Source organism: Anabrus simplex, chromosome 7 (assembly GCF_040414725.1).
Source record: "Anabrus simplex isolate iqAnaSimp1 chromosome 7, ASM4041472v1, whole genome shotgun sequence".
Taxonomy (NCBI): Eukaryota; Metazoa; Arthropoda; class Insecta; order Orthoptera; family Tettigoniidae; genus Anabrus; species Anabrus simplex.
Genome location: NC_090271.1, coordinates 143,513,629 through 143,536,199, shown reverse-complemented (window position 1 = coordinate 143,536,199; position 22,571 = coordinate 143,513,629). Strand labels below are relative to the sequence as shown.

The window sequence follows — 22,571 nt, the reverse complement described above, 5'->3', positions numbered from 1 at the left end:
ATTCAAGTTTCGTATGTCATTATCATTAGGTACATGTTTAAAAGAAATTATTGAATTTTAGGAAGTTTTTCATTCATTCAAATGAGTTTAAAAATTGCAAACAAGTCCCCTTTTTTGCACGTAACTGGGAGGCTTTATATTGAATAAGTACACAATATAAAAATTATCTATATATTTAATCTCTTAATGCACTGAGACACTGAAGTAAACATTACTGAACAAAATTAGTTTCATTACAGCAGTTTGAAAATGGACATAACAAGTAAATTTGAAATCAATCCATGTCCCATACTTCACTTTCTGAATCTTGCTCCACTGGTTGTTTTCCTTTGTCAGAAAATGACTCAGCAATGATCCTAAAACAATCCCATTGTTCTGAGGGAATTATTTCGAGCATTTTAGCAACATCATTGGCCTTGGCAGCTTTTACTGGTACTAGATCAAAGTAGGCTGAGGGCACACTTGACACAGTTGGATGCCTACCATGTTTTACAAGTGAGAAATCATATCTAACTAGGCCACTGCAATGAGGAGATAATGTTACACATTTTGATGTTGATGAGAATTCAAATACCTTATATGAAGTCACAGACTGTTTATTCCCTTTCACTGTAACAGATTTTTTGAAAAAGGAATCAAAATGTGTAGAAAAATCAAAAAACATACTTTGATGACACATTTGGAACACCAACTTTCTCATACTAGTACTTAATATGTCATACCATTATGAAGGGGTATACACTGTGTCTTGTTTTCTTTTTTTGAGTTCTATTACAGAGAAGTCTCAGTCACGTGCCATGTTGAATGGCCATGTGAAGGAAACATATGGCATACCACAGAAAACCTACAATTATGTACCAAAGTGTACCAAAAATGAACAACCGTATGATTCCTATTTTTGCCCGTACAAGCATCTGAGAAAACACACAGTTTTCTTACAGTAACATGTCCCCAACAGGTATATGTGGAACTGGAATGTTCTGCATAGAATCAAAAGTAATCATTTCTGCTGTTCTTTTCTCATCCCCCTTAACTAGTTCCTCACATCTTTTCATGCTATCGTAAAATAATTTTGCTCTTAACTTATGAAGTTTAAGTTCATTTTCTGTTTGTATCTTTAAAGTCATGTTTGTTTCATTGTTGATTTTACATTTAAGTTATTCACAAATCCCACATCCACCCTAAGACAACCCAATCCATAGTTAAAATGGTCTTTGAAATAGTCATAGAAATAACGGTATTTCACTTTGGGACTGAATACATTTTTATGACCTCCATTGGATTTTATATCTTGATAAATCAAGTACATTTCTGGATCATACTTTTCCATGAAAAGCTCCCATAACTTCTGAACTGATAAGTTACACGATAAATACTTCTTTTTCTACCAGTTTTTCTGTAATGCACAACCCTATATGGAAATGAACTAATGAACTCCTGTATTAACATATTGGTATCCTCCAGAATCCTGTACTGTTGGTTGTGCCTCTCTCGACCATCTGTTGGCGAACACACACCCTCCTGGACAAGTCAATATATCCTTTCTAATCATCGCTTTGTAATGCCGTGAAGTGCTACAAATGCCTTTTTGCATACGACAGCGTCTTGGAAACCCGACTTTAACCTAAGAGAGAATAAAATGTATTAATGTATACTACCATTCCACTTTTTTATTCCGGTATAGCTTGTAATATATCTATTCACGGATTTCCTACCCACCTTATAGTAGTAGTTCGCTGACCTTGGTCAGTGTTGGAAACCATTTTCCCATGGTTTTCTGGTCTTAGGTATGTAAGGCACAATGAGGGAACATAAATAAGTGTCCTGTGCATCCTTGCTTTTCATTCTATTAAACTCATTCAATAATAGGATCTTCGAATCGTGAGATATCTTATTGAAACATTTCCTTTTGCATCTGTAGGTAGAAAAAACAGGGCAAACACTATTTGATATTGTTTTAAGGGAAGATTTGAGGTGCCTACATTGGGCAGACCGGAAGAAACTTCAATATAAGATACCATGAGCACACTAACGCAATAAAATACAATAAGTTCTCAGCTATCAGCCAACACATGCAAGATTATAACCATAATTTCACCAGCATCGAACAAGACATGGGCATTCTTGAATTAGCAAATAAGGGTCCTTTACTCGACATAATGGAAAATTACTACGTACACCTAGACCAATATTTTAACACCAATTACAATCTTAATGAAATCTCAGAGAAACCCAACATCCTTTTTGATTTATTTATCACTTTTCTCAGAAACAATAATTCAGCCAACCAGAATTCAATCCTAACTTTATTTTCGCTATTTTGCTTTACGTCGCACCGACACAGATATGTCTTATGGCGACGATGGGATAGGAATGGCCTAGGAATTGGAAGAAAGCATCCGTGGCCTTAATTAAGGTCCAGCCCCGGCATTTGCCTGGTGTGAAAATGGGAAACCACGGGAAACCATCTTCAGGGCTGCCGACAGTGGGGCTCGAACCCACTATCTCCCGATTACTGGATACTGGCCGCACTTAAGCGACTGCAGCTATCGAGCTCGGTAATCCTAACTTTAATTAAAGGTACCTTTCCAAAACAATTACCCTTTCTCCCACACCCTTCAGATCCGCCTTAAATTCCCCCCCCATCTCCCCCTCCACCCCCCCCATCCCCTCCCAAGCCATCTCCACTCTGTCCAACCCACATGCGCCTGCCCCTCACCTTCCTCCCCTCCCATATATCTCCTTCTGCCACCAGTCGCACACCAGTATGCACAGTTCCAATAATCAACCATGCAGCCATATCAACATAGCTTGGTTACTTAATACACCAAGTATCAAATTTTATGCTTAAGCTGATACAGTGTATAATCAACTCCTCACAGATTCTTCTAGAGAGTATCATCTACACATTTATTACTCAAACATTTGTACATACTTGTGAACTTTTATTATATGTGTCACGTTATATTGTATTCATTCTTAGTACCATAGTACTCGGTCCACAACCGTAATGTATTACCAGGACCTACTGAATTCTATCTGAAACACCATGTGTCTAAAATCATACTGAAGTTGATCTACAACATAGAGCATCTCATTTGTACTTTTATACCCAGACTTTTTAGCGTGTTTAGTGTACTTGTGTCATATATTGCTCACCTATGTAACTCATAATATTTCACTTTCATTTACAACATTTTGAGCACCATAGCACTTCGCCTAATTCAACCACACATCATAGCATTAATTATATATTCATAATGTTCTTACTGCTTTGAAACATGTTTTAGGATTTTGTCAAATATTGTGTATTGTTTAAATATGGCTGATGATGACCCTGAGTAGGGTTGAAACTAGTCCTATGTAATGTAAATACACACATTGTAAATATAACTATGTATTGCAAAGCAAAAAAAGAAAAGAAGCAAAGTCATCCCCGTACAGGCCATGAAGGCCCTTGGAGGGGTGGAAGATAAAGGCTTCCACTATCCGTAACCTCGGTACTTGATGGGGTAGAGTGGTTAGCTCTATGACCGGCAGCCTTTGCCCCCAGGAATTAACTTGGTACTCATTTTTGGTGTAGGCTGAGTGAACCTCAGGGCCATGTGCACTTCCAGAAGTGGAAATCTTGTTTCTTAAATTATATGACTTCCTGATGGGGATACGAACCCACATCCTTCAGGGCAAACCGAGCATGCCTTTACCGCCTCAGCCAGGCAGCCCCTTAACTATGTATTGAACAGATGGAAAACATTTCTGTTTATAATTTATATGACAGTTTCAGCCAATAAGATTGCTACAAGAGACATCACACTGTCATGGCGACCATTTGTTTACATTCTCTGCGTGCTTGGAAATTTAGTGTTAATTTCTTTTCAGCATTTTACTTATAACACAAGTATTTGGGAAAATATTTTCATTTAATATGGAAGAATATTTTGGAGTGTCCATCTGAACTTGAGTATGTATAATGAAGATAGAGAAGTGGAACTGCATCTAAAGGAAGCTTACTTTTGGCACATTTTTAATACCAGGTTTAATTTAGGGTTTTCTTCTCCAGGCACAGATGAGTGTACTACATGCTTGGAACTAGAGCATTGTATTAAGTTTCAAAAGAATGAAGAGGAAAGATCAACCTTAATGTTGAAGAGAACTATTCACAAAAAAAACAAGCAGAGAATTTTTATCGTCATCTGAAGGAAGAAAGGGGAGGACTGCTTTTTAATGTCCTACAATTGCCAAAAGAACCTTGCTTCTCCAAAATTAAGATATCAGTCGGCTTATTACTCCAGACAACTCAACTGTTACAATCTGCCTGTTGTAACAGGCACATCTCAAAGCAAACTGCCCCCTGACAATGTGTCTGTTTATACGAGGCTGGAGAAAGAGGTAAAGAAATTAGAACTCATATTTCCAGTTATTGGACACTGATATCTGCCCTCAGATAGAATTTTTAGACTCATTGAGAAGGACCTGAAGAAAATGATGACCAAAATAAGTCCAGATGAATATCCTGAGGTGTTCAAAAGGTACAGCACAGTGAAGGTGATTGGACAAACCTGGAAACCACTGAATTGGAAAGAATAATCACAGGTTTATCTGAAATTTGCTAGTCAACTTAATTTCAAGATTTCACAGTGTAAAAAATTGTACTCATTTGCATGAAAAGAGGCAATTTTGTGGTTAAAATTGAGGTAGGCTACTATCTGAACACAGGTACCTATTGAGCGCAAGATCACAAAGGCAGGACAGGCAAGTCTAATGTTAACGAGTCCTTTACCTGTTGACATTGGCGTGAATGTAAATCCACAGAAACTTAAAGATGTTGACAAATTACTAGGTAAGCACTTCGAAAAAGAGTGAAAATTAAATGCCTCCCTTAAATGCCACGTCGAAGCCATTAATAATAACAGTTGTAGTGAAAATGTACAAACTGTTAATGCTTATGAATATGAGTGTTTTGAAGACCCATGTGATGAACTAGAAGTTATTTGCCCAGAAATACAGTGAAGCAATGAAATTAATCTTAAAATTTGTTAACAATTTGTTAACAAAATTATAAGTATAACCTCATTTCTTTCATATATTCATTATATTTTTTTTAAAACAGATGTTTACTTTTGTGTCATCCTGCAACTTTGCTTCAAAATATTGGGATAGTTTGTTTCAAAAGTGGCCAATTACATGGATGTTTGTATCAAAAATGGACAAAAGCCAATCTTAGTTTAAAAAATGGACATTGTCATATTTGAACGTGTTTTACATTGCCTTAGAATTAAATTCTTAAGTGTCGACCATGATTTTCTTGTTCATAGGGCTGGTAATATGGCACACAAAAATGTTCACAGTCATATTGGGAGGTTAATATAGAGAAACAAAAATGTGGGTCTACTGAAAAATTAACAAAATGGCTTTTGTCCATGTTTGATACTAGGCACCTCATTTGATAAACATTCTGGGACTGTAGCCCTCATTCAGCAGTGTATTCAGTATTGTGGTAATAAATGAATATCTAGCCTATTATTTAAAATATTTACCTGCAGTCTACACCAGTTTTTCTTGCTGGAACATATTCTCCTTTTGAATTTTCATGTTCTTCACCACTTACGTTCTTCATTTTCAAAATATTTCTTTTCCAAAGTGCAGGTCTCCATTTCTTCAAACAAATTCACAGCGTTGATTGTCACCATCACTACTAGTGTCCGCCATTTTCTCACCACTCCAAATAAATAAAAGAGCGTGCGAGGCACTGTTTCCGTCAAGCAGCAGACAAATTCGTGCAAGAAGAGGCCTTGTCATTTAACAAGTCCCCTTTTCCAGCTTAACGGATTAATTTTCCTAGGTACCAAGTGTGCAACAAGTCTTGTGTTTACATTAAATAATGCAGAGTGCACTGGTACACACCACACAAGTCTTAACTCGGATTCCGTGAAATAGTGGACTAGGCCCCTTCTTGAACTGAGCGCTTCAATTATAGAGTTGTGAACTCTGGAAATCTCAAAGGTCCAAGAGATTTAGCAATCCTAAAGAACTAAAGCCCCTCTGAAAGATGTAATACTAATGAATCACAGAATGATGGCAATATGACTCAACTTATTACCAGTAGGCACAGTCATTGTTCAACTCTATGCTCCAAAATTTAGTAGTCAAGATCAGGAAGCTGAGGATATGTATGATTAGCTTGAAGACTTCCTTCAACAACACACAAGAGTTAGTAACATTGTCACTATCATGAGAGTCTGGCCTTTGGTCGAAGGGCACTCAGGTTCGATTCCTGGCTGGGTCGATGATTGGTCAATTTGGATGCCTCAGGGGCTGGGTGTGTGTGCCATCTTCAGCATTAGAGGCCATCATAGGTAGCACCCCATCCTCACAGATGCATAGGTTGCCTGCCTATAAGGCATCAACTCAAAAGACCTGCACCAGGCCTCTGTAGAAGTCACATGCCATTATTATTACCATCATAGGAGACTGGAATGGCATAGTTTATGATGGTTCTGATACCCCATGTGTTGGATAATTTTGGTTAGGAAGAAGGAATGAGACAGGCCAGGGGCTGGTAGATTTTTGCAAACAAGAAGGTATGTGATAATGAACACCATCTTTAAAACCCCTTGAAGGTGCCAATTTACATAGAAGAGTACTGGAGATCATTCCTGATGCCAAACATATTTCATCCCAGTGAAAAATCACTACAGAAACTGAACAAACACAAAAAATAACAAACAAATCAAACAAACAACACAGATCACAATATGTTGAAAATTAAAATGTGTTTAAGGTGGAAAATGCTGAGAAAACCAATAACACATCAAAGTGGAATACCTGCTCTTTAAACGATAAACTCAAGTATATTGAATTCAGGGAAGCTATAAATAGAAAGGTAGAAGAAGGTGAAGCTTTGGAAACAGGCATAGCAACACAGGATTTCAATACCAAATGGTTTATGATAAAGAATTCTGACCCTGAGGCTGCTGAAGAAGTACTGGGAAATCCAAAAGTCACCTCCAGACAACCCTGGATCACACAATATATTCTCTCCAAGATCAAGGAAAGGAGGAGACTGAAACAGGTTAATACAAGAGAAGGGAGAATGACATACAGGAGACTTCAAAACGAAACAGCTTGAGAATGTAGAAATGCCAAAGAAAAATGGCTCCATCTAAAATGTAAGTCAAAGACAAAGAAAGAGCAGTTGTATGTGTACTAATGAGTAGTGTTGGAAGTTTTTTCTTAATATTTGACTTTACAACACTAATGCCTAATACAAAGCATACAATCCTAGTTTCAGAAATGCTGGTGCTGTAAGTTTCCAACTTTAAAATTTGCAGTCATTCATGTATGTCTAAAACAGATTTCAGTACGGTAACTGGTCTATCAAAGAGATTATGTCAGCAATCTACCTGTATTTCTATATGCCGAGGCTTGTCAATGAACTTCTCCACCAACATTCTGTCATCCCCAAAACTGGATGCAGCTTCTTCAGTGGACAGTCTAAATCCCTCCCTAAAAGAAAAATGAAAACACGTTTATTATTTATCTCCTTATTAAAATTAATAAAACTGTATTTGATTTTATCTGCATAGGGAGACTGATTACTTCAGATCGAGTAGGGGTACATCAGTCGCTTTGACAAGGACTACTGCATTGTAGGTATTTGAAACATCAGCAACCTATAAATAAGGGACATAAAATAACAACATGGTCTAACCCAGAAAACTAATTTGGTAGTAAATAGTAGGTTGATTTATGTTATGGTGTGGTATGTTCTTCATTAGATGTCTTCTAATATGGTTTTAAAAATTAATATTTTATAACAACTATACTGTATAATCCTCCAACATTGATCAGGTATTTTATAGCCCCCCCCCCCCAAATTATTCAAGTTGTTCCTTTCTTATTACATTGACAGATGAAAAATGTTTTTGTTCAACCAATAGGATACATGCTTACCTTGCTTCTTGGTCGTTCCATGCAATTCTCATTCCTTTTCCTCCACCCCCAGCAGAAGCCTTTATCATGACAGGATAGCCAATTTCTCTAGAAATCTGCACACAGTGCTCACTATCCTTGACAATGCCATCAAAACCTGTAATGAAACATTTCTAATAATTACAGGGAGAGTACTTAAAGAACATTAAATGTATTAGCAGGAAAAAGTGAAGTTACAGGTTTACGCTAAGTAATATATTAGGATAAAAACAAGGAAAGTGTGGTATATTTGCATAGATAGTAAGAAATGTTACATCTGGCTCCTTTCCTATCCCATCGTCGCCATAAGACGTACCTGTGTCGGTGTGACATGTGAAAAATATCACGTCATGAAGTCTGTCAACAGAACAGCATCACTGACACAATTCTCTTTATAGAATAATTTGTAATGCACTCTTATGCCCACTGGGTGCATCTCCCTTTATAATTTCATCATCATCATCATCATCATCATCATCATCATCATCATCATCATCAGCATTAAATAAGTCAATTCATCCTCCTGTTTCATATGTTCCTTAAACATTCATAAAATCTTATTATCACTTTTTGGGTATATTCGTGGAAAATAATGAGCTAGTATTAAAGAATTTAAATCATAGTTGTATAATAATATTGGATTAATAAAGTGTGATGGAGAAAGATCTTTCCTCCATTTGATTTCAGACTTAACTGGGAGGAGCAAAAGGATTTCTGAGGGCTGAATACTGGGTGAGGTGTAAATGAGAAAGGAAGAAGAATTTTTGTCTGTTTGGTATGCTATCAGCCAGCCAGTGTTGTAGGGCTCAGTCATCTCTCTCCCTTGCTTGCCTCCCATTTGTTCAGTGTTTGTGATAAGATGAAATATGTGTGCTTGTTATTAATACTGGATTGGTATTGAAACTCATCCAGACTATATTCAAGAATGCAAATACATTAAAATTTCAAATTAACTAAAGTTGAGGAAAACTCTGCATTTAAAATTTGGGATTTATGCCAAGTTTTGGTTTGCCTCTATTACTGTTTGAAGAGGCTTCATACAGAGAAAGTGGAGATTACAAGAGATAAAGTCAAGTACTGGTTGATAGAACCCATTTGTCCACTTACTCTATCTACAGAGATACTTCTCACTTCAATACCAACTTTCATGTGGAAGCCACTAAAATACGTTTCATTCTACTGGCTCACAAGGCAAAAAGCAGCAGTCCCATAACCTATTGGTAACCAGTTCTTTCCTGTCTAAACATGCACTTGCCACTAAAGGGCAGTGATTTTCTATCAGTCAGTCATTCAGTGTTGTTGTGGAAGGTTGTTACTTTATGTTCAATGCGAGTTCTAATGCAAATGAGAAAACTGAGGAAAAGATCCAGAAAAGAATAAAAGCTGTGAAATGTTTAATATGGATATTATTTAGGATTATTAGTAAGAATAACCTCAGCCTTTGTGGGTGAGGTTAACGTCCGAAAGTAACCAAGGGAACCTGACCCCTACAGAGCGCATCCCCAGGTGACGGATAGGGGGCCTCTACAGCATGTAGGGTTGGTTGAAATACCCAACACAACCCGCGGACCAACAGGTAGCCCAATTCTTGGGGGCTCTAAAATACTGGGACACCCTCCCTCCAGGGGTCATAAATATAGACGGCCCCTGCCCTGGGTTATGGGTGAAGTCCTCAGTGGCCTCTATGGTGGAGAAGATGAACTTCAGTACGGTGGAGATGGCAGAAGGGGCAAACCCGTAGTGTCTGTACTCCAGAGGAGCGGCTACTAATTTCAGCATCCAGTCGAGCATTCTCCATTAATTCACTCGTCCGTTATTTGAACGTCTCCATTACTTCCAGGGGCTTGTCTGCAAGTCTAATCTTACCTTTCCCTTCCTTCTCCCCTCTAGTCATAACAAGAGTTTTACTTTTTTCTACACTTATTTTCAATCCACATTCTTCGATCTTCCCATTCTCCACATCCAACTGTTCTTGAACCTTCATGTCGTCTTCTCCCCAAATCAAAATATCAACTGCAAATAACAACATGTTCATTTCTGTTCCTCCATATGCTGATTTTGCTGTGTTGATGATGTCATCCATTATGAAGAATAATTAGAACATGCATTAATAAATAGTATCAAATGAATGGACATTGGAGAATAGGATTAAATAAAACAGTTTATAAGGAAATTGAATCAGTATTGAGCACAATTAGGAAAAAAAGTATATCATTCTTCGGACATCTTATCAGAACACCTGACACCAGAATTAGCAGAAGAATAATTGAAAAGTTATGAATAGTAAGACCGAGATTAAATGGATCACAAAAATTAAGGAGGATATTAAAGAACCACAAATAACAATAGATGATCTCGAAAACAAAGCAGAAAAATGAAGATACTTTAAAACTCACACACACACTCTCTCTCTCTCTCTCTCTCTCTCTCTCTCTCTCCAGACCAAGATCAATGAAAGGTCTAATGGGAGGGTATTTTCAATAGCTTTTTTTTTTTTTTTGCTATGGGCTTTACGTCGCACCGACACAGATAGGTCTTATGGCGACGATGGGATAGGAAAGGCCTAGGAGTTGGAAGGAAGCGGCCGTGGCCTTAATTAAGGTACAGCCCCAGCATTTGCCTGGTGTGAAAATGGGAAACCACGGAAAACCATTTTCAGGGCTGCCGATAGTGGGATTCGAACCTACTATCTCCCGGATGCAAGCTCACAGCCGCGCGCCTCTACGCGCACAGCCAACTCTCCCGGTATATTTTCAATAGAACAAAGAAAGGCAGCATCTCTCAGAATGAAATATTGGGCTGATAGGAAATCAAGAAATCCTTTGTATAATTGACTAGAGTGGTCAAATGTAGGTTATACAATGTAAAATAATAATAATAATAATAATAATAATAATAATAATAATAATAATAATAATAATAATAATAATAATAATAATAATAATAATAATAATAATAATAATAATAATAATAATAATAATAATAATAATAATAATAATAATAATAATAATAATAATAATAATAATAATAATAATAATAATAATAATAATAATAATAATAATAATAATAATAATAATAATAATAATAATAATAATAATAATAATAATAATAATAATAATAATAATAATAATAATAATGGACCACAACTATAATCCACCCATTCCACACAAGAAAAGACAAGAGCATTCCAGATAACTATAGAGGTACGACATGTACAAGATTCTTTCGAGATGTACAATCGTATATGCTAGAAGTAAAGAACAACTAGAACGAGAATTAGGTGAATACCAGGGAATCTTCAGACTTTGGAGAATCTGCACAGACCAGATCACTTTAAAACTACTCACTGCATTTTACAGGTAACAAAACAAGTCTCTTGCAATATCTTTGTGGACTTTAATGGACCTTCGATATCAAAAATTTTAATAAATTTTGGACTCCACCCAAAATTGATAGAACTGATCTTAAGCAATACAACATGGAGATGCCTGTTGCCACTGCTGTTCAACTGTGCCTTGGAATATATAATGAATGAATGGCTTAAGGATAATCCAAAGAACATCAAAATTGGAAGATCCAAAAACAACATAAGTTTAAACTGCCTAAGATTTGCTGATGACCTTGCTCTCCTGTCCAACAACATTTGGGAAGCCCAACAACAAGTTAAATCACTACAGGAAACAGCATAGAAAATTGGTTTCAGAATATACTTCAAAGACAGAAATCGTGTTAACTGGCCAACCATTCAGAAAAAATAAAATACAATACATGAATAGGAAATCAAAATTGTTGACAAATTTAAATATTTAAGAGAATTAATAACATATAACTTCAATAAAAAGCAGACATAACAGAATAAATTCAATGTACAGAGCACACTATATCACCAAGGACGCATACAATAAAGAAAGGCCTCTCTATCACAGACAAACAAACTAGACTACAAACCAAGATGCTTGATGATGATGATGATGATGATTGTTGTTTAAAGGGGCCTAACATCTAGGTCATTGGAGATGACCAGCCAGACAATGGGAGGGATGATTTCAGATAAAGAAAGAAAGTTAAGATCCAAGAGAATGAAGAAGTATTGGGCTGAAAGGAGACAAAAACCCTTTTTATAAAACTCACTCACTCACTCACTCACTCACTCACTCTTAATGTCCAACAGCCTACTGGCTGTTGGTGCTTGCCCCGTATGTAAGGATTTTATCGGCAAGTGACCAGTTGGCCATTATTTGCCTTTATCACTGGCCCTCTCTACTTTCCTCATTCATGAGCATTTGAGAGAAAATCTTTGTACAGGAAGTAGCAATATTATGCCCTTTGGAGAGATATGTTTTTATTTAAATTCTAAGGGACATTTGTATGTAAAACTCTAACATCTGTGGTGTGAATAACTATTTACATATAGTATGTAACTTACAGTTCTGCAGTTGCCACTGTTAATAAAACCACAAATCAGAAGAACAAAATGTCCTTAGTAAGAACAACTCTCTTCCATTGAGTCTGGTTTATACTCTAATGACCTGCTTACTTCAGCCAACAGAGCAGTGTTAAAACTGACCTGGGATGGTATTTACTCCAGCTGCTTGTGCTAGTCGTTTAGACTCCAACTTGTCTCCCATTCCTGTAATTGCTTTAACAGAAGGACCAATAAATGTAACTCCAGCCTCTTCCTGCAAGGATCAAAGCAATAAGTTTCAAGAAGTGACATTTGAAGAAAGCAAAATCAAGGTTAACAAGAAGAGAAAGATAGGGAAGATTAGACAATAGACAGAACAAAGAAAATATGTAAAGCTTGTTCGTAAACCAAATTCTAGCACTGGTTGTGAATATTTTTGCTGCAGCAGTGTGGATATTAATGAGTTCAGACTATTCAGACAGTTCCCTCCAGTTTTTCCAAGGATAAATGGTGCACAACAGACTTTCAGTTTCTGTGACCTCAAAACCCACTCACATGTGTTTATACACTCAAAACGGTTCATGGATCACTTCAAGACCTATGATACCAACATTCATGGTTCGTGATCAACAGTTTTGATTGATCAACTGAAGCCTGCTTTTATCACAGGTTTGGATGATTTCATTGTACCAAGGTCTTCACCAACTCCGGTCGTTCTACAAGCAGAATATAGACCACAGGCAACTACCCCAAATCAAGCTATATCAAGCTGTTCTGGACAAAATGTTCATTTTAAAAAGAAATATTCCTGAACAATCATGGGGAAGTATTGAGATGCATGCCTCATGAATATATTTAGCGATGGCTCTCCAAGGTGCTCTTCTCTATCTTTGTATTTTTATATTTGGCATGTGTTGGCAATTAAATCAGTATTGTGTAATTAGTGTTACACATCTATTATAAGCTACAAGTGCTTCATACTATATAGTGCTGGCTTTCCGAATTCAAGCTGGATTTACCAGCACATGGAAGAAATACTGAGCGAACAAAATTATAACACCGTGGTATCTCCAAAAACTGTACAAGTAGTTAAGTGGGACATGAAACAATTACTGTACGTTATTATATTGCAAGACATAAGTACCTTTGTAAAATATATCTTAAGAAATGCATTCTCCAAATCAAAAGCTTTAAAAGGATCATGTATAGTGTGAAATTAGATCTGTCATATATTTAGTTTGCAAAGTAGTCAAACTAACAGGTCATATGTGTGAAGTATTGGATGAAATTGCTGTATGTGATAAAACAGTAAATGGAGTGGAGTTGACAGTTCAACAGTAACTAAGGGAATTATGCAGAATGAGGGACGAAAGAACTGTCCTTCTTTAGCAATGAAGGTTTGATAATTACAATCAACCTAAAATTCCATGATAATACAGGGTTCATTTAAATATTTTATTATTTTTGATGGACAGATTTCTAGAACCACCTTCAATAATGCTGAATAAGATCATTTCAACTATCAAAAGATTTATTATGCTGGGATCTAAAAGCAAAAATCTTGATAGATGACATGTTTTGTTATACAATACAATGAGCAGGAAATTAATTCTTGAACCACATCATTACTGGATAGTTGCATATAAAACATAGATTTGTGGGATGATGAACAGGAAATTCTTATTAATTATAACCGAGAGAACAAATAATCATTTAAGTCAACTCCAATATAATTCTTTAAACATGAAGAGCTCATCTCAATAAAGATGAAAGCTTTGTTCGAAGTAGGACTACCTCTTAAGTTGCCATCTTTTGTGGCATGGTAATGATGTACACTGTTTAATATTACATCTAATACAAGAATAAAATACTCTGTGCCACTTACAGCTCTTTAAGGATCCAGCAACTTGGTTGAATAGCTGGTGTATCGGCCTTTGATTCAGAGGGGTCTGGATACGATTCCCAGGCGGGCTGGGGATTTTAGTCGCACCTATTAATTTCTCTGGTTGGAAGATTGAGGTTTGTGTTGTCTTAATACACAGCACTTCATATACACTACTATCAAAAAGTTTAAACTTTCCTCTGAAATTCTCTCTATATTCTTGAAACTGATACTTAATCAAGATTTATTGAATTTCTAAATTATTTTCTGCTGTAGGTATTTGTTCATTCTGTTCTAATATATATTAAAACAGAATATTTAATGTTATTTAGTTATAATTTAGGTACTAGTGTTTACAAAACTTAAAAGATTGTTGTCCTTGTTGTTGAAATAATTTATTACTGGCTATAATACAAATTAGTTTCCCTCCTTTCTGAATGTCTCTATTGGTTTAGAAGTTTCCCAGCACTGACTTCTCTTCACCACTGCTGTTTTAGCAGGATAGAGACTCACTGCAAGCATTGGAAAAAAGCCAACATAAATGAAGAAAATCATGCTAGGCATATGCCTAAAAGATAGTTGTTTGTCAAACTGGCAGATTGCTGCAAAATGAGGGAATTCTGATTTTGATGTTCTCTGCTTTGGAGCAAAGACAAGAGACAGGCACTCACAAAGATCGAATATGTAGTGGACATCCTAAAAGAACCTTTGCTGTTGAAGATAAGCACATTGTGATCTTTAGCATGCATAACAGAAGGCTTGCAGCTGTGGATATCTGCACTGAAATCAACAGAACTAGAGAACAACCCATGTCAGTGTCAAGTGTGAAATATCATTTACGTGATGTTAAGTCATGTGGAAGTGTATCTGCCAAAAAGCCTCTTTTAACATGCAGACATAAATCTTGGAGACTTCATTGGGCCAGACAACACAAATACTGGACCACTGACCAGTGCAAACATGTGCTCTGGACTGATCAGTCAAAATCTGAGAAAGCATTGGGATCATAGCATTATGGTTTGGGGTTGTTTTGGTAACAATAGTGGAAGACTTGGTTAGAGTGGAAGGTATCTTGAAGGAGCAGTACTATAGCATTCTATTGATCAACACAGTTTTAGCTAGAACTCAACTTATTAGAAGAGGATTTGTTCTGTAGCAGAACAATGGCCTGAAATACACATCAAACCTGTGCAAGAAGTTAGTAAAAAAACAAAGAATCATCAGCAGTTTTACAAATAATGATCTAGTTCCCTCAGTCACCTAACCCATCAAATTGTTGTGGAATGAACTTGACCATACATAATTCAATACTGTCCCCTTCAAATTTGGCCTACAATAAGTATTTATTGAGTCTGCGAGTGCAAGATTATTATTCCATTAGCAAGGCGATATTCTTCAGCCCTATGTTACAGAGACGGTCTCACTTGTACAGAACCGGTCTTATTGGTGAGGGGAGCGATGCATTGATTTTTTTATTGAGCTGTCAGCTGTCCCCACGTGACCTACTGAGAGGAACCAAGGTCACCTCGATATGAATCGCGCATGTCAAGTTCCAGACTGAAGTACTTTAGAGAATTGAAACGCTAGACGTCGGCCAATTACGGACAATTATAGTGACACACCCCTTGTGCTGAATATGCTTCCCAGTTTCCAGAAGAAACGCTCTCTTTTGCGGTGTACTTCGATGTGTTCTTTTGCTGTGTACTTCAATGCTCTTTTGCTGTGTACTTTGATGTGTTATTTTGTTGTATACTCCGATGTTCTTACATTCACGACGCAGACGCTTCTTGGATTAATTATTCGGCAGTACAATCAGTCACCCTTCATTAATATCTGGATCAACAAGCCTGGCAGATTTTCTTAAAGAAAGTTACGTATTTTTCATCTTTAAATTCATCACGTGTGTGTAAGAAACACCTCCTAAAATTGTTTGTCAGTTTCAGCTTCTACTGTACGAGAAGAAGGAAGAGAATCGCCACGGATCGAGTATTTCAAGATGTTGCTACACTATGAAGAGGAAGCCTACCACAACTCTACTTTGAACATCACGGCTACAATGGTGTGCTAAAATGTAGGCGATCTCTGACATGGGGAGATAGCGACCGAGGGCAGATAATTTACCACATGTTCCAGATCATCGGCAGAGATCCAGTTTCATCATTCATTTAAGTACTCTTTTCTAAAGTTTATCTGTTCATCTTTGTAGAAATAATGCTTACTTATTCATTAGCGGTAATATTTCTTCTAGTCTTGCAGTAGTTTTGATATTTTCATCCTTCTTTCACATGGGATATGGTAGTATTGTCATTTGTGTGTGAGTGATTATTGGTCTATTAGAATAGCTAGAACATGTGTGTGTCTTCTACGATTATTCTAGCTGTCCCATTTAACAGTCTAGTGTAATTTAAAAATCATTGTCCTCACCGATAATTAATAATTCAATTTTTGAATTTATTTTTCGGAAGTAGTGTGGAACAGATTTACGGCATTTTGTTTTACGCCGGATTCTATATAAGATTTTCTTCCTGTATGATTTAAGGCGTGTTAGTGTCATCTGGCATATTGTCGAATCCTAGTTTGCAGGAATTTGAGATCTAGCACATCTAATAATAATAATAATAATAATAATAATAATAATAATAATAATAATAATAATAATAATAATAATAATAATAATAATAATAATAATAATAATAATAATAATAATAATAATAATAATAATAATAATAATAATAATAATAATAATAATAATAATAACAATAAATTTTCATCTCTGGTTAAATAAATGAATAAGGGTCATGAGTTTAAATATGCTTGATCTTGTGTGTAAGATGTTAATGTGTGCTCAATTAGGATGAATATGAGCCTGGAATATGGCAGAATCTTGATGGATCATTTATTGTATTTTATTGACTTGAGAATGGATCATTTGCTGTGCGTTATTAACTTGTGAATCCATTTACTGAGTCTTATTTGGAGAATACGTGTGGTTGGACATAATTTCTTCAAGTGGAGCACGTGTTAATTGATTGACGTGGAGTTGAGTAATAATAATGTCGTGACTCATGAACCATGAAAGCGAATGCTAATATTTGACCTATACTAGATGCGTTTCAGTAGATGACAATTTTTTCAGATATCAACCGCCGATGTTATCATGATCAATGTTGTAAATTTCATCTTTTTTGACTAAGTGAACCTCCAGACTTCATCACATTCCTGAGGGACGTAAAATAATTTTTCTTTATCCGATACCATCGTCGAGAAATTTAAAATATCTAGGATAAAAATCAAATATAATATTCAAAGTCTAGAATTCATTGCAAATAATGTAAATAATTCTAGTGTGCCTTAGTGTGAATGCTGTGTGTGTGATTGATAATTATTTTAGTGAATTGTGATATTTTCTTTGACTATGGTTTTGACCCGGCCACGTGTTCGTTACGTTGAGTCCTGGTTATTAGCATCGTTGTTTGAGTTGATCTAACTTTCTGAGAGTTAAACCTTTCGTGAATTTTATTTTGAATTTAAGTAGAGGAAGGTTCAGAGTATCATACAGTAATGAATAAGAAAGAATTATTTCAGTGGACAAGGTTCACCATTTCTTTTTGTAAAGCCTACGATGTTAAAAAATTCCTTAGAAATGTCAGATACCAAAGATTGACATCACGTTTGATAGAATATTAGAGAAAGTTTCAGAGTAATAATTATTCTACAAACACGGTTTTGTGAAATTAAGTCCAATGGAGACATTTTTGAGTAATATTTCAATAAGATTTTGGTTTCATTATTGTTTTCAATTTAATTGAGGTAACGTTTAATTCAGTACATTAAAGAAGGAAAGTTTTATTTTGAGACACTAAATGTAGACATAAATAGGTCTGATATTTCGACGTCCAAGATAAATATGAATCAGACAGTTTTCACTTTCTTTCAACTTGTAAATAATGACATTATCGAGAGGAGGTTCTCCCATGAAAATTTTTATTTTTGTTGTTGTTTCGTCGAGCCAGAAGTAGGCTAATATCCATCTGTATATTTACAGAATTAATGTCGTCGAGGATATTGGAGAGATTATGTGCAGTGTTAAATGAACTGGCGGAGAAGAGAAAATAATATTAACCATCAAGATTTGTTTAATTTAATTTGTTATTGTTGAGTGTTAGTTTGTAATAAATGTCAAAAACCTGTTGTTTGATATTTTGGTATTATTGTCGCTAGTCCTTGTCTCTTTCTCTGCCTTCAAAAATAAGCAAAGCCAGACAACGAAACGGTCCACCGTTGGGACTCTTGTTCTCCAGCTAAGCAAGCCCGGTAAGAAGGGGGCAATACATTTGTATTGAATTGAATGGATAATAAAAACAAGAATTGTAAATACTAGTAGCAAGTTCAATATAGGTAAAAACATGAAATTGGTTTTATGCCAAATATTTGTCAAGCAGTAATAAAAGCAAAAAGGGGACACATACACAAGCACAGAGTTTGAATAGTGCAACTCTGCAAGACATTGGTTTCCATTATTTGAAGCATAAATTGCTTTATAGTATGTCAGTTTGTGTATAATGGATGCCAATGTTATGATCAGAAGAAGTAAAATAGGTATGTCATTTGAAATAACACTAATCTGCTGCCTAATATCTAAATCACAAGAAGAGGAGTTTCCTTAAGGTGAATTAAAACTTTTTGAAACTAGTGTGCATACAACACACGTTACACCACCAACCACCATACACACAATAATGAATACTTCCCTCCATATAGGGTTGGCATCAGAAAGTGCTATAAAACTGAGCCAAATTCTCATAAAGTGTCGATCCCAATAAATTGTGTAAATGGCAGGATGAATAAGGAGATAATACCTCTGGTCTGCCAAGATGACAGCTGGCCAGCCAAATGGCCTGCAGAAATTGAAGTGCCATGAGGTTAGCGCAACAATATCCTCAGTCGCATTGCTTGACTGTCATGACCAGATCCATTTTCTCTTATATCAGACAGCTCCTCAATATGTTACACAAGGCTGAGTGAAGCCATTCCAGCTAATACTTCTGAATTTAAATCCTTGGACTGGTCAGGAACCAAACCAGAGACTCTGGGTAAGAGGTAGTTACACTACCTCTACACAATGGGGCTACCCATGCATGTCCTCTATGAAGAGTAATTTTCTGTAAGTTTTGTTATTTTATCATAATGATGATCTGAGCAGTCAGGTGACTAATGACAAGAAATGAAGTCTTTCTTTCTTTTTTCTTTCTTTCTTTCTTTCTTTCTTAATCTGCTTACCCTCCGGGGTTGGCTTTTCCCTCGGACTCAACGAGGGATCCCCCCTCTACCGCCTCAAGGGCAGTGTCCTGGAGCTTCAGACTCTAGGTCAGGGGATACTACTGGGGAGGATGACCAGTACCTCGCCCAGGCAGCCTCACCTGCTATGCTGAACAGGTGCCTTGGTGGGGGGATTGGAAGAGTGGAAGGGATAGATAAGAAAGAGGGAAGGAAGCACCCGTGCCTGTAAGTTAGGTACCATCCCAGCATTTTCCTGGAGGAGAAATGGGAAACCATGGAAAACCACTTCCAAGATGGCTGAGGGGGGAATCAAACCCACCTCTACTCAGTTGACCTCCCGAGGCTGAGTGGACCCCGTTCCAGCCCTCGTACCACTTTTCAAATTTCGTGGCAGAGCCGGGAATCGAACCCGGGCCTCCGGGGGTGGCAGCTAATCACACTAACCACTACACCACAGAGGCTGTCAATGAAGTCTTTATTTATTTTATTTATTTACTTATTGTTTAAAATGTCTCTTACCAGCACTCCAACAAAAGTGGCATTTTCTGAAAGGAAACCATAACCAGGGTGTACAGCTTGAGCTCCTGTCTCCTTCACAACTTCCATTATACGTCCCATGTTGAGATATGACTCTCGAACAGATGGTGGTCCTATGCAGACTGCTTCATCTGCCATGCGGACATGGGGCTGGAAAAACAAGTTGTCATTATACAATTAATTAAACCCACTCAATTTTGAAATTATTTAACTGCACTGCCTTTCTATTGTGAATGCATACTATAGAACACATTGACATTTCAGTCATTTCAAACAATAAAACCACAGTGACATGAAGATAATAATAATAATAATAATAATAATAATAATAATAATAATAATAATAATAATAATAATAATAATAATAATAATAATAATAATAATAATAATAATAATAATAATAATAATAATAATAATAAACATCATCATCATCCAAGTCCAGCTTCTTGGCTAAATGATCAGCATACTGATCTTCGTTTCAGAAGGTCCCGGGATTGATTCCTGGCTGAGGCAATGATTTTAACTACATATGGTAAATTACTCTAGCTCATGGACTCAATGTTTGTGCTTGTCTTACTTCATATTCATATCACACTACCAACCACCACAGAATCATGCAATAAAGAATACATCGCTCGACACAAGGTTGGCATCAAGAAGGGCATCCGGCCATAAAATTGGGCCAAATCCATATCAAGTACTGATCCCAATACTTTGGGAAGAAGAATACATGGCCTCAGCTACCTTGTGCAGGTATCAGTGCCATAACTTATAGGGTGGCTAGACTGGCAGAAGCCCAGGGGCCTTATTCAGTACAGTGATTATCTCTATCTCTCTTGTTAAAAGCCAATCTTAAGATTAAATAAATTTATAAACTAAGTGCATCACTGTATTAATTTCAATAAAGTATATGTCACTGTGATATTGAAAATGGATTATGCTTCTGATTTGTTTTAAGTACTGGTAATAAATAATCAAATAATAATGATTATTTAGCCATTGCACAGCAAATATGGCTGTGTCAAAGCTTCATACTCCAAACCCGGGTATGCATATACAGCTTGATAATGACAGCATCCTGCGTGAGCAGCACGATAAGATACAGTAAATGTAAGCTTTAAATTTCAATCGCCTCTGCTTGTTCATCTGTATAATTCTTGTTGATTTATGTGCCATGATTGTTTATAATACAACAGTGATGTCTCCTTGTTTTGATGTACGGTATATATACTACAGTTGTATCAGCTACTGTATAGTAGTTATTAAACTACTAGAGATATTAATTTCCTTTAAGTGTAGCTCTTTAATTACACAACCCAGCATTTTCAAACTTTTACTTTTTGCAGCAAGAGGTTTGATAGGTGATCTTAACTAATTTTGGGTTATTGAACACGAATCCATTGTCCGTTTCTATGTATCACGTCATGTTTTCTCACAATGGGTATATCAAAATAAGAGATAGATCTGAATATTGCATACAAAAAGTACTGAAAAATGTTGTTAATATTGGAAATATTTATAATTTTTTGTAATATTGTTATTATATATATTTTGAAATAGTTGAATATTGTCTTGAATTATTATATACAATGTATAATTATTGAGTATAAAATGACAAAATATTTAGCATTTATTGTAATATAATACGGATTTACACAAAAACACATAAACAACTCTGAGGCAATGAACGCAATTTATTTTGACAATTAAACGTGATTTACAAGCAAACAATGCAACTTTTATTCAGTATTTTTATGAATTCATAAATGTGAACAAAATAAACTTTAACAGTCCTAGATGTCCCCTTGGAATGAATGCTTGGCTGTCCAGCATCTGACTGCATCAAGTTTGTCTTCTCTTTCCATACTCCAACAGTAGTCAGCCATCATTTGTTCATCCCACCTCCCCTGGTATCTTTTTTCTGCCTCCTTGATGTCCTGGTGGAACCTCTCTCCCATCTCTTCACTAACAGCCCCAAGATTTTCCGGAAAGTGACCGAGATGAAAATTAAGGAAGTGCAGTTTCAGACTCAATCTACACGCTAACTCTTTCATATCATCCAACATCGTTTTCACTATTGTTTTGTATTGTTCATCCTTTACATTTCGTAGGAACTTCATTATGATGTCTTTTATTGAATTCCATGTAGCAAGTTCCACAGCATTCATCGTCTGTTCAAAGTTTCTGTCTTTCAGAAGCTTTCTAATTTGTGGTCCATTAAAAATGCCTTCCTTGACTTTTGCATCAGATAAATGTGGAAATTTGCTTTCAATGTACTTGAAACAGAGGCTACTTTTGTCCAAGGCCTTAACAAACTGCTTCAAGATTCCCAGTTTGATGTGTAGTGGTGGCAAAATAATTTTTTGTGGGTCAACTAAGGCAGCATTTGTAACATTTTTCACACCAGGTGTCAAAACTTGTCTTTTAGGCCAGGAAAGTTTAGACCACTGTTTGTCCCTAGCTCTGCTGTCCCATTCACATAAATAACAAGGGAAT

At 36.2% G+C, this 22,571-nt stretch overlaps 1 protein-coding gene across 2 annotated transcripts in view; it reads right to left on the bottom strand.

Annotated features, from left to right (window-relative positions):
• LOC136877377 (propionyl-CoA carboxylase alpha chain, mitochondrial) overlaps positions 1-22,571 on the bottom strand; it is a 108,920-nt gene that overhangs the window by 68,771 nt on the left and 17,578 nt on the right. For both annotated transcript variants that reach the window (XM_067151363.2, XM_067151362.2), the window contains exons 3-6: positions 20,058-20,225; positions 12,539-12,650; positions 7,954-8,089; positions 7,404-7,506 (exon numbers count right to left, since the gene is read on the bottom strand). In XM_067151363.2, coding sequence (XP_067007464.2) covers positions 7,404-7,506; positions 7,954-8,089; positions 12,539-12,650; positions 20,058-20,225 — 519 coding nt within the window. The remainder of the gene's footprint in view (positions 1-7,403; positions 7,507-7,953; positions 8,090-12,538; positions 12,651-20,057; positions 20,226-22,571) is intronic.